Source organism: Chaetodon trifascialis, chromosome 17, assembly GCF_039877785.1.
Source record: "Chaetodon trifascialis isolate fChaTrf1 chromosome 17, fChaTrf1.hap1, whole genome shotgun sequence".
NCBI classification, from domain to species: domain Eukaryota; kingdom Metazoa; phylum Chordata; class Actinopteri; order Chaetodontiformes; family Chaetodontidae; genus Chaetodon; species Chaetodon trifascialis.
In genome coordinates, this window is record NC_092072.1 from 14,931,473 (window position 1) to 14,943,953 (window position 12,481).

Below are 12,481 nucleotides of genomic sequence, written 5' to 3' on the forward strand. Positions count from 1 at the left end.
ATCCATAATCCAGAATGCTCGAATTGGATAATATTGGCTTGAAAATGCTTATCTTTATGTGTGAGTTTCAAATAAGAGTCGATTACTGGAAAGTGGTCAACAATTTTAAAAAGAAACAGCTAGGACTCAACCATCTACATATGACTAATGTGCGTAGCCTTATGGCCTTTACGCACGCACACATTGACCAGCCTTTGTCTGCGTCGCTATATGAAGTGAGTATCATTAAGCAGTCATTAACCAAAGGAGGTTTTCATTTCTAATAACATAATGTTATAGCATATTGTATTCCAGCGTTGCACATAATAAAGAAGGAATTAAACATACTTCTGCGCGTGCAGATGCATAGACACTTTGTGTTATACTCGTCCGTGCGTACTCTGCACAAAACACCGCATTCAGCAAAATGCTTTAGAAAAGTCGACACATTTCAAGTAAATTCATCTGTGCATGCACATATTTTTAGAACCTCAGTCAGAGGCACCCTCCCCTTTGAATGCCTCCATACTCATTTCAGGTAGAAATCAAGAAAATCGAGCGTAACGTCATTGTTTGAGGTGAATATTCCATACGCTCCACTTCCGACATGTTTACAATATGCAAAGAGAGAAAACAGCTCTCTGCTTGGCAGTGTGTAAGTGTTTTCACATAGGAGGTAGACGCGGCTGGAGGCCAAGGTCAAGTTGAAAGTTGCTGTCTAGCCATCCAGCCCGTCGGGCTATTCAGGCTTTGAAGGGACCGTCTGAGCTCTTGAAAAGAGCGGAAGAGGGGTGAGAATTCCTGTCCAATGAAAGCTATTGGAGGACATTAACTTTTACTATCATTTTGTTTTCTCCAACGTTTATGCTCACGAACTAGTCCTTACCCGCTCCGCTTGGGTGGTGCGTACTTTTGTATCACAAGGTTGAAAATATAAAAGGAATGTCGGTGTTTTTTTTTTATGTGCTGATCTTTTGGAGGTTTTCTTTTGGCAGGTACGTGTGAAAATGATGTTGATCTCAGAACAGAGGGGACGGGGTAGACGTGTCGTGTGTGTGTGTGTGTGCGCGCGCGTGTGTGCGTGTCTATGTGTGTCTAGTCTACTGGTTTGTGTTTACGACCAGTGGCTCTCCGTCTATTCTGTGTTGGAGGAAATGGACCTGGTGGAGCTTTCACTGGTTTTCTTACCAGACTTTGAGAATCCAGCATGGGTTTTGGGCCTAGTTGAGTTTTGTAATTGTGCTGGTGTGTTACCTGCTGCTGGAGGATAAAAATCAACCAAACAGAAGCTGCCACTCAAGCGCGTAAACACTAATGCAGACGTCTGCTTTTCAGCCTATAGACGTATGATGTTTATATAAATTCTTTAAAAGCTTCTTGGGTCTCATCTGCTTCCTTTGATTTATCAAAAGATAAACTTACACGTTAGCAAGTCCCAACATAAAATCACCGTTAATAACACTGCAAATCATTTGAATTAGACTGATTTTTTTTTTTTTTTTCAAAAAGCCTGAATATATGCTAACTTCCAAACTACAGCACATCAAAGCCCCAAATTATTAACTGTGAGCGCTGATGTACTCTATTCGCAGTTTTCTACATGAATTTGGGGGTTTGTGTTATACGCCTAATGGCACTGGGGGAAAAAATCATACTGTGCAAAAAAGGCGCCGTACACAGCGAACAATGGTGGACTAAGGTTGTTTTACTTTACAACAACCAAGACTGAAAGGTGGTGTGTGTTGTAGCAACAAAATATGTATATGTGTTTTGTCTCTGGGGGAGGTGCATCATTTCTGTTAACTATAATGGAACTACATAGGACTGCATTATTTTTGTTTTTGTTGTTTTTGTTATTTGCACTTATTTCATGGGGTAATATCTCAAGTTTAATCCAAATAAAAGGAAAATTACTAGGTTTACTATCATGTTCTGTGTTTGATTAAAAACTGTTTAAAAGAGTACCCTACTAATACAAGGCCGTTTGAAATAACAGCCATTAAACACAACCTTATGCTTCCTATTATAGTTACTTATTATATCAGGCATTAATCGTGCAGAAATGAAAAGAAAAGAGCAGAAAACACAACAGGCTTCTGTTTGTCTTTGGGGCTCAAAATGCAAACTACCTTCTTTCTTTCATTAGCATTACAAACACTGCTTCAAAAATGTATTTCTGTTGAAGGCATTAAAGAATTTTCCATGCACCATTCCTCAAGATTGCAATTATTCAAACTGAGCGTGATTGTATGCAATTTTCTTCGTAACCGAAATTTGAGCAGCTGCGTTGTTTGGCGAGTGAAATTATGATATGCTTCAAACTATGATCAAAATAGCCTGGATGTCTCTTGACGTTATCGCACACACAAAAAAAGTTTATGTCATGAAATCATTCAGCAACATGCAGCAACAGCTGTGAGTCATGGAGTAACTGTACAAGGCCTAGCCTGTTGCGCACTGCCCTGTGGCGCTTTCTTCAATGTAGGCAAATCCAGCTTCAAAATAAACACGAATGCGTTAATCATTAACCATTCCTTACGCCATGGTTGTCAAGTTAAATTGTACATCATCTATCAGCATGATAGTCATGTGAAGTCCAACAGGCTCCAGCGAGGTGTTTTCATTCAGTGCGTAAGTTTGATCCATGATAAGAACATTATTTTGTTTCTCCAGTCCTGCAGTCGCAACAAGCCTGCGCCCTCGCCAAGGTGGCCGCTGGCGCGCACATGTGGTCAGTCCAGACGTGAGACACCCCAAAGTACAATGAACACACACACACACACACACACACACACACACACACACACACACACACACACACACACACAATAAGACCGGCGCACACGTTGTCCCGCCAAAGAGACGCACGTCTTACTAGAGTTAAATTCCTGCCTCGTCAGAAACAGAAACGCTTATTCATTGCTCATATTTGGCACAGAATTCTCATTCAGCTGTCGGCAGGAAATGTATTGGAGATAGCAATGATCAGACTGAATAAAGTTCTCAGCGAAATAAGTCAATGGTAGTGAATTTAAACGTTTCCTTGTTTTCATATGGATCCCCTTCCTGGTCTATCTGAAGGATGCCTGGAGGTTCCTGCGACTCTGGGGGCTTGGCAGCACAGCCTGGAGGCTTTTCTCTGAGGTCATTATCAAGGTTCAACCCCCTGTTTGTACTGGCAACCAAATTACGCAGCGCCGGGAAGAAAGAGCGCATTTATTCCACGGCCTCAGCGCCTGAAGCCTGCATGGATGAAGTTGGGAAAGGGCCATATAAAGTTATGCGCAGCAATAAATTTCTATCTTTAATAGCATAAACGGTGTTATAACCGGGCTGCTAGGACGAACTACACGCAGTCAAATGTCAGACGTGTCGGTGACACGTGTTTAAAGTAGACGGCTGTCAAAAAGTTGTCAAAACATAACAACCAATATGTTTCTGTGGTCAAAGCAGCGAACCGCAGGGCGGTCACACACTTGACTTTTCCATATTTTCTGGACGGTCGCCTGCTGTGTGATTATGAAGGATTGCGTAAAAATAACAAGAAAAACTGACCCACTTCGTTCTCAGACCCACACACAGGAAGCCACCTAAAGGTCTACGGTTAACTGGGAAATTTCACTCCCAAGGTGTTCCTGATGTGTGCTCGTGACTGACACGCTAGCTGTACGTTTCAGCCTGTTTCTGTTTCTCCAGCAGAAGTCTTAAATGTTGCGTTAACAGCCTGCTAAAGCTACAGCCTGTGAGCTGCATGTGAACTCATTTATTGGCATACAGGAATCTCCAATTGTAAAGGTCTGCAGTTTGTTTCATTGAAAGTGACACATCTGTGGTATTTTTGGTTGTACCCAAACTGGATAGATGTAGACTATGATGGAGGGGAAAATAGTGACTACTTTTTAAATGGCATCATTCTGGAAAAATGTGTGTCTGTGTGTCATTCTGAGCCCTGCTCTGTTACGGATAACCAGAAAAAGGGAGGAAATATATAATTTAAGGCCCACTTTTATATTTATTCTCTGGAATCTCTGGCTCACTTCAAGTCTCATCATTATCATTATTATTATTGTTGTTGTTATTGTTGTTAATATTACCATTATTATCGTTACTGTATCTTTTGTTCATTTCCTTTATCGTCATCAGGATACGATGTGATCTAATCTGCCATTTCGGCCTTTCGTCATTTGCATCCAGCACGAAGGCCGATATGAAAGAAAGTGTTTCTGGGTGCATCTTCAAGAGCCTTGCGCACCATAAATATAACCTACAAATAAGCTACATTAAATAGAAACTTGATGTAGCCCAAGTCACGCGTAACTCAATGCACTGCTGAACGCCTCCACTTGTTATATCTCAGATGATCTGCTGTTTTTTTATTGGGGAAAAAAAATCATGCGTGTACAGTGAACGCATGCATATGAAGATACTGCGCTGAGCTGAATTTAGCACCTTTTTTTTTTTTTTTTTGCTCTTATAGAGAATCAGTCGATACTGAACGAAAAGAGTGGCAAAAGTTAATTAGCAGCGTTCAGTCTTTAATTATCACCGATTATTAAAATATAAAAATGAAAAACGGTGCAAACAATTGACCTGGAAACGTTTACTTTGAAATTGGCTGTAGAAGATTTTTAAAGCAGAGTAAAACAAGATATCTATTTTGGATTTTATTTATCTATTTTTTTTAAGTTGCCTAAATACAAAAGCATAGCTCATGTCTTGGAAATATTGCTAATTGTTTTCATAACTTCCACATAAATATGCTTGTCTGTTTCGTGATCGCCTCATTTTATTAAAATGTTGTTTATTAAATTACGTCTGCACACTTATTGATTCATTCATAATGTAGCTGATTAGAGCTTCTCTAAAAACATTTTTTTCCCGTCAGTTATCTCTATTTCCCGTGTTCTATTTAAATGAGTTAAATATTGTACCTTATCGGGGAATATGAAAGATCGAAACGCAGTGATTAATTTCAGCCCTCTATCGGCTCTATCTGTAACACACTGTCTGTCACATGTAAATCAGTCGGAAGCCAGTCTGAATGTTGCATTATACCCGCACGACATCACCACCTGAACGCATCGCACAACGCCTGCAGTTGGAGAATTGTTGTCGAAAGGCGCAATTTTAGTAGACATAATCAAAACAGAAGGACGTTCACTTGCAATGAGACTGATGACAGAAACACTCTCTAAAAATAAAAACCCATTTGCAAGCAGAGACAGACTTGTAAATATCGCCTCTCGCAAAGATGCCAGGGACGCACCGACCAGCCTAAAGAATTACACGCACTCTTGTGAAACGTCAGGGCTTTGCACCTGGTGTGTTGCCTTACTGCTGCTGAATTGGTGGTAAGCCATACCCCATGATGTTTTTCCCTTTAATGGGGTAATACAGGCCTGATCTCAGTGGCTTGCTAAGCCCTTGGTGTAATAGGGTGTTCAGGATGGAGCGGGGAAGAGTGATAAAAGCGAGTCTTACAGCGCAGAGATTTCCAGCTGTATAGTCATCAGGACATGTTTCGCTCCAAGGTCAGCGAGTTAAACTCTCTGGTAGCTGCGTCATCCTGTTTCAAGGCCAAGTTGAAGCAACGGAGACGGGAGGGGCCACGATAATGAAGGAGAGGCTAAATGTTATTTTCTTCCAGGTTCTGGCTCCTTGTGTGAAACGCGGTGCGCCTCAGCCAGCGGCACAGCGACCATCTACCAAACCCATTCATGCACCATTCTATCACACACTCAAACACTTTTTGTGCCAACAGCAAAATATTCTGACAGGTCTGCACTGCCAGGGCCGCGGATTGGATTACATGCCTACTGCGCAGACTCCATGGTCAAGTTCAAGTTGGGCTGGCTAGTAAAACTGAGGGGCGCATTCTGCAGTGTCTGCCGCGGGGGGCGCTCCCCCTCTTTGATCTCCCCCTGCAAAACTAGACACTGAAGCAGGGCCACTGCACCTCAATGTTCACCAAGAATGTGCAGGATGTGGACCAATTGTGTGTTTTCGAAATATCTGTTCTGCATATCGTCATTCCTTCATGTATAATCAGCACTCTCCAAACCCGTCCGCTGTCCCTCGCTATCTAAAACACACACAATATAAGTGACACTACTGTAAACCCACAAGGTCATTCATCTGTTGCGCAAAAGCCTCTCTAAGTGTTATCTCCGGATGATCACAAGATCCCATCTGCCCCGGCCAAGACCTATTGCATAATTCGTGGTAAGTAACACAACAATGGGACCTTTGCCATCTTTGGACGTCTCACTAAAAGACTGTATGGTAAGCCATCTTTATGATTTTGAAAGTAAATCACGTCTCTCAAAACAAAGGAACTATTGAATCAGCCGAGTCGGATGTGATCTGCCAAAATCAAATAAGCAACATGCAAACTGCACTAAATATTGGCCACACAAAAACACCATGAGAGGAAATACACAAGGTTAACCATTTATCAGTTCACGTGTACGTCAGTTCAACTAATCCGGAATGAAAATCAACATTCCCTTAAGTTACGCACTAACTCTTTCCTCTGTGCCACAAAGACCGGAATGAAACAAATTCAATTTCCCTTTTCCCGTCTGACTCGAGAGGATATTTATGGTTCGACTGAGACCTTTCTTCAGAACGTTTCATTCCGTTTTCCATTAGTTTATGGTTCCTTATTAAGGATTTTCAGATTGATCTTTGAGTCTGGTGCTCTTGGTTGAGTCTCAAAAAACTCCACCAGAATTTACGCCTCTAAAAGACACTAATTAATTAAAGACAGACAGACAGACAGACAGACAGACAGACAGACAGACAGACAGACAGACAGACAGACAGACAGACAGACAGACAGACTATGATAAAATCTAATTGTGCTTTTGCAAACTCTTAAAAGCTGCAACATCAAGTCGTCAGCAAGAGGGGGGAAGAAAGAGAGGTGTGTGTGTGTGTGTGTGTGTGTGTGTGTGTGTGTGTGTGTGTGTGTGTGTGTGTGTGTGTGTGTGTGTGTGTGGTGGTAGTGTTGGTGGTGGTGGTGGGGGGGGGGGGGGGGGGGGTTACTTTTTTCCTTTGCTGGCCAGATGAAAGACTCGAGGGAGAAAGCCAAAGGAATTTCCCTCAATCCCTGTTTGGGGGGAGGGGGCGGCCGCCGTTGGGGCCTTTTCCCTCATTCGGACAGGCGAGGGCGCACAAGGACAGCGGAGGCTGCTGGAGCTCCACAGTCTGTCTCCCTCTCCTCTCTTTTGAGACCACATGACTCCACCTCTCTACATCATGGCCGTCAAAGTGTGCCACCATGGCCTTCAGCAGCGCATCTCCAATCTTGCCAAAAATCGGAGGAGAGGCTGTTTCTGGAGGCATCAGGTATGCTCGGGTCCTTGTGATGCAATGCCATTTTTCACCACAGCTTGAAACTCTGCATGATATTATTTTGACATTATTACAGGTCATATGTTAAGGTAGGTCATCAGGTGCAGATCTTGAAAATATGACCACATCACCACAAGTGCACTGATAGTGAGAGCTCGCTTAATTTTTGCCAATAGTCCCCACCTACACTTTGTATTGGTGATGAAACATAAAGATAACATTTACAGTCACTTAGGATCAAAGAAGTGAATATTTGTCGTTGCTTGAAGGAAGTTGGAGCAAACACTGTGAACTTGATCACTGCCTGAGGAGGCATTAACTTCAGAAACCTTTCAGTGGACGCTGTGTGCACTGCATCCTTCACAGTTTCTCATCGAGGATATAATGAGACTAAAATGTGCCACAACTGTGTTAAATCCGCATTAGGCCCGTGATCCCAGAGAGAGGCTATCTCTGTTCTCTAACACACAGGAAGTTAATGGGTGGTGAGCTCATCATCTCCGCCTCAGCCCCTACAAGAAATACATGTCGTGTACTGCAACTCCGATATCGTTGCTCAGTGACTTTTTACTGAATGATCTCTCTCTCTCTCTCTCTCTCTCTCTCTCTCTCTCTCTCTCTCTCTCTCTCTCTCTCTCTCTCTCTCTCATTGTCACAGCAGCACACCATGATGTTGTATTTTTTCCTCTTTTAAATGCATGTAGCTGAATGAGACAAGGGCTCACTTCTGATGTCTAGATATTCATTTAAAGTAAAGCCCACACATACAGTTGTTATGGTAATAATAGGCTTCATAGCTTGTTTAAGAGGCACAAATAATGACTTGCTGGAGTCCACATTGTTGGCTTCAAGGACTTCATGTCAAATGGTGTGTTATCTAAACTCTGACCGTAAGACTTGACCCTTGAGGACTTCACTTGACTCCACTTTAGGTGGAGTGGAGGTGGTGAGAGAACGGGGAGAATGGAGACGGGGGTTGTAGACTAAAGTGCAAGCATATAATACATTTTGATTGTTGATTGAGGTGTTCGCTTTTATCATTAAAATATTCTACAACTCCCCACTAATTACAATCAGATGATTTAAAGATAAATTTCATGCAAAATTGTGAATTAAAATTTTATGTTATTGGTGTTTTTCTTTTTTATTACGTAAAACAGTCATTCAATATGTTTGTATTAACTCAGTGAAGATAGATAGATAGATAGATAGATAGATAGATAGATAGATAGATAGATAGATAGATAGATAGATAGATAGATAGATAGATAGATAGATAGATAGATAGATAGATGTGTTTTTCATAGCTGCTTGTTGTGCCCCTTGACGCCCCTCACCTTCCTCTCGACACTGACATGTCTCCGTCTGTTTACCCATATCCAATCAATGCGTGTCGTCATCAGGGGGGGGACCATCATGACGACGGGCCTATTAAGAATGACAGCTCTGGAGAAAGAGAGAGAGAGAGAGGGTAAATGGTGATCCCTCCCAGAGCTCCCTCTGCGCACTCTGGAGCGCTCTTCTCTCAGGGTCAGACCGGATTGCATCCCCTCTTTTTTCCAGAAGCCTCTCCTTCTCCTCGGGACTCAACCCCCCCACCCGCCTCCACCATCATCACCACTACAACACGCACACACCCCTCCAACCTGAAAATCATCGCCTTGGTTTTTGACGGCTCGCACTCTCCCGCGTAGTCGAGGTTTTTAAGTCGTGCTTGTGATGGAAAGCAGAGAGGAGATGGTGATGCTGGCGGAGGGAGGTCAGCTTGGCAAGAGCGGCTCTAAATTGACGGAAGCCATCGGGAGCCCCGTGCGAGAACCGCAGGGGAAGCCGGGCCACAGGAGCTGTCTGAGCCCCGGCGCTGCGCCCTACTCCCGGGACAGGACGGAGGTGGTGATAGAGGAGAGCGCACGGAGGAATATGTGCGCCGATATGAGGCCAGTTGGCACGTCCTCCTCCGGAGAGAGGCACCGGACTGATCATCACCACAAAGACGGCAGCAGCTCAGACACCGAGTCGGACTTCTACGAGGAAATTGATGTCAGCTGCACGCCTGAGAGCATGGACTACCCAACAGCTAAAGGTAGGTTTGGGAGCTGCATGCCACTGCGGCTTTTCTGTGACTGCATGGTTGTGCTAATGAGTTGATTGAACGCCAGCGTGGATTATGTCAATCGCAGATGTCAATATGCATCCGGACTCAAAACATAAAAATCAAATAAAACGCATAATTATGTGCCATGAAATCGAAATTTCAAACGACACCATTTTAAGACAGTTTAGCGTCAATAACAGCACGATATAAGTGCAGTCGGTGCTGCACAGCTGTTCTGTCAAATGACCAGTGTGGCTGGAGGCACGCTGAGGTGACACCCACAATCTAACCAGGCATTTTCCCCTCAGTTTGACAGTGAGTCACTCGTACAGCAAATCAGCCGAGAGCCTATATATTTACTGCATGAGAAGGAATGCAGGATTTTATGTAAACCACAAGCAAAAACGTGAAGGGAAGGCCACTAACATGAGGGTTTGTGTCCATCCGGCGTCGTCTAAGAAGCAAACATTGAAGACTGTCTGCTGGAAATGTGTTACATCCCTTATCGAAATTAGACGTAAATATTAATAGACACATATGAATCATTTGTGGTTGCTGTTCGCCTCAAACCAAAAGGATGACAAGAAGACAAATGAATGGCAACAATACAAGCTCATGATGCATCATTTTAGTCAACTAAATATGCTTCAACATAACACAATCTGGAAAATAATACTGATAAAAAATAGCAGTTGTTAAAACTGCACAAAAGAAGACAAGAGCTGCCGGAGCTGAACGTCAAGAAGGCCTTAAATAACAAAAGTGAAAGAGTAGTAAAAATATTTAAATCGTCTTCAAATGCCACCTCTTAGAAAATATCAAATATGAAACGAATGAAAGAAATAAAACGTCCAATGTGTTGTTCTTCCATTTAAATGATTCTGCTTCATGATGTTTGAATCTGTATGCTAATCATATCTGATTAATCATTCTGCGTACTGATTCAGGTCGAAATGGGGATTCTCCGGGTCATCCGAGTGAGACCGGTGCTGACCCGGCTACGACTGTCCCGGGTCAGGGCTCTCTGTCCTATTCAGCGGATCAGATTCGCCGGTACCGGACAGCGTTCACCCGGGAGCAGATCGCACGACTGGAGAAGGAGTTTTACCGGGAGAACTACGTGTCGAGGCCGCGGAGATGCGAACTGGCGGCCGCCTTAAATCTACCTGAAACCACAATCAAGGTGAGATATTACTCTGTCTCGAAGGAGCAGAGCTGAGGCTGGCCTCCAGTTGCGAATACAGGCTCATGTTTTGTGGGCGCGTAAAGGTCTATCAAAAGTAGAGTCCTGTTAAAATAACTGATTCTGATAGGTGATTTTTTTTTTAAATACCGGGAATATACAAAGAAATTAGAAAAAAAAAACGCATAAAGACCAAGAATAGCTCCAAAGTAAATGTAGAGAGGGAACAGACTAGCAGTTTAGGGGCAGAGGCCTTGATTGCTTTTTCGATTTTTTTTTATTCATTAAAAAATTCAAATGGAACAAGAACAACAGTGAAATTCCACTTAATTCGCAAGACAAAATCAAACAAATGCAAAAACTCGCTGTAACCCAAATTCAAATCGGTGCGTAAAAGCGGAACTACTGTATGAGCTACATATCTGCTTTGTTATTGTGGTTTGTCTTTGAACCAGTGGGGGACGTAGTTAATATTTGACTCGGTGTGTCTCTGTCCCAGGTGTGGTTTCAGAACCGCAGGATGAAAGACAAGCGCCAGCGTCTGGCCATGACGTGGCCTCACCCCGCGGACCCGGCCTTCTACACCTACATGATGAGCCACGCGGCGGCCACGGGGAACCTGCCCTACCCCTTCCCGTCCCACCTGCCGCTACCTTACTACTCCCACCTGGGCGTGGGGGCTGGCTCGGCTCCGGCCGCCACCCCTTTCTCCAACCCCCTGCGTTCCCTTGACAGTTTCCGGATGCTGTCTCACCCCTACCAGAGGCCGGAGCTCCTGTGCGCCTTCAGACACCCGTCCCTGTACCCGGGTCCGACCCACGGCCTCGGTCCCGGAGGAAGCCCCTGCTCCTGCCTGGCCTGTCACTCCAGTCAATCCAACGGTATCTCAGCCAGGCCCTCCGCCTCGGACTTCGCTTGCTCCCCAACTAGCAGGACTGACGCTTTTGTCACTTTCACGCCTTCAATTCTCAGCAAATCCTCATCTGTGACATTAGACCAGAGGGAAGAAGTGCCTCTGACCAGATAAAACCAAAACAAACCAACCCTTGTTCTCTATATAAGCCTTTACCATAAGCTTTTAACCTAACATATTATATGATCAGGACTGAAGCAGCATGAAGAGGTAGCCTGTAAGCAGTGAAAGCCACCTTAAACTTGGGGCAAGATAATTAGCCAGATCTTCAGCTTTGTGACGCACAACGGATCTTCCCATTACCGAAAAATAATAATCCCATTGCAGAGCCAGGACAGTGGTCTGAAATATGACGGCACGGACACAAAAGTAGATTTGATTTTTAGAAGATTAATGTGATGTGTGAGAGAGGGGGGATCCAGAGAAACGTTTAAATCTCCGTGATGGATGGCATTAAGGTTTTTATCATTTCTTGTCGTCTCTTTACGCGTCCAAATCGCCCTACATGTATTGTTAGTTAGGCGAGAATGATGCTTTCCGTCTCTCTTTTTAACAAGGGGATTTGTTAACAGACTGCGCCCGTCTCATTATAACGCAGCTCTCCACACCGGGGCCCTCCACGGCGGCCCGGGCCGAAATGTGCAGATGCTAGGAAAATTAGTAAGTGATGTATATGTACGACCCGGTGAATTTTGAGTGTTGAATTAATGATAATACCAGGAAGGGATCGTTACTGCCAAAAGGTAACAAGGCGCCAGGGGAACGGATTACTACAGCCCGCACGGTTTGACGAGGGGAGGGGAGGGAGAGGGACCCAGAAGAGGATGGAGAGAGACAGAGGGAGGACAATCACAATGGAAAAAAAGGAAGTGAACATTTTTAAAGGCCATCGACCACTCTTTCTGTTCTCTCCCTTTACGACATGAGAGCCAGTTCTCCAATCTGATGAAAATGT

General features: G+C 43.9%; 1 protein-coding gene across 2 annotated transcripts; it reads left to right on the top strand.

Moving 5' to 3' along the window:
* Positions 1–9,054: 9,054 nt before the first annotated feature.
* On the top strand, positions 9,055–11,640 carry evx1 (even-skipped homeobox 1). 2 transcript variants are annotated; one of them, XM_070985305.1, is made up of 3 exons: positions 9,055–9,418; positions 10,378–10,613; positions 11,113–11,640. In XM_070985305.1, the coding sequence occupies exons 1-3, from the start codon at positions 9,055–9,057 to the stop codon at positions 11,638–11,640; spliced, it is 1,128 nt and encodes a 375-aa protein (XP_070841406.1). The 2 variants fall into 2 exon arrangements, with proteins under 2 accessions (XP_070841406.1, XP_070841407.1); XM_070985306.1 differs by having other exon boundaries at positions 10,468–10,613.
* Positions 11,641–12,481: the final 841 nt, after the last annotated feature.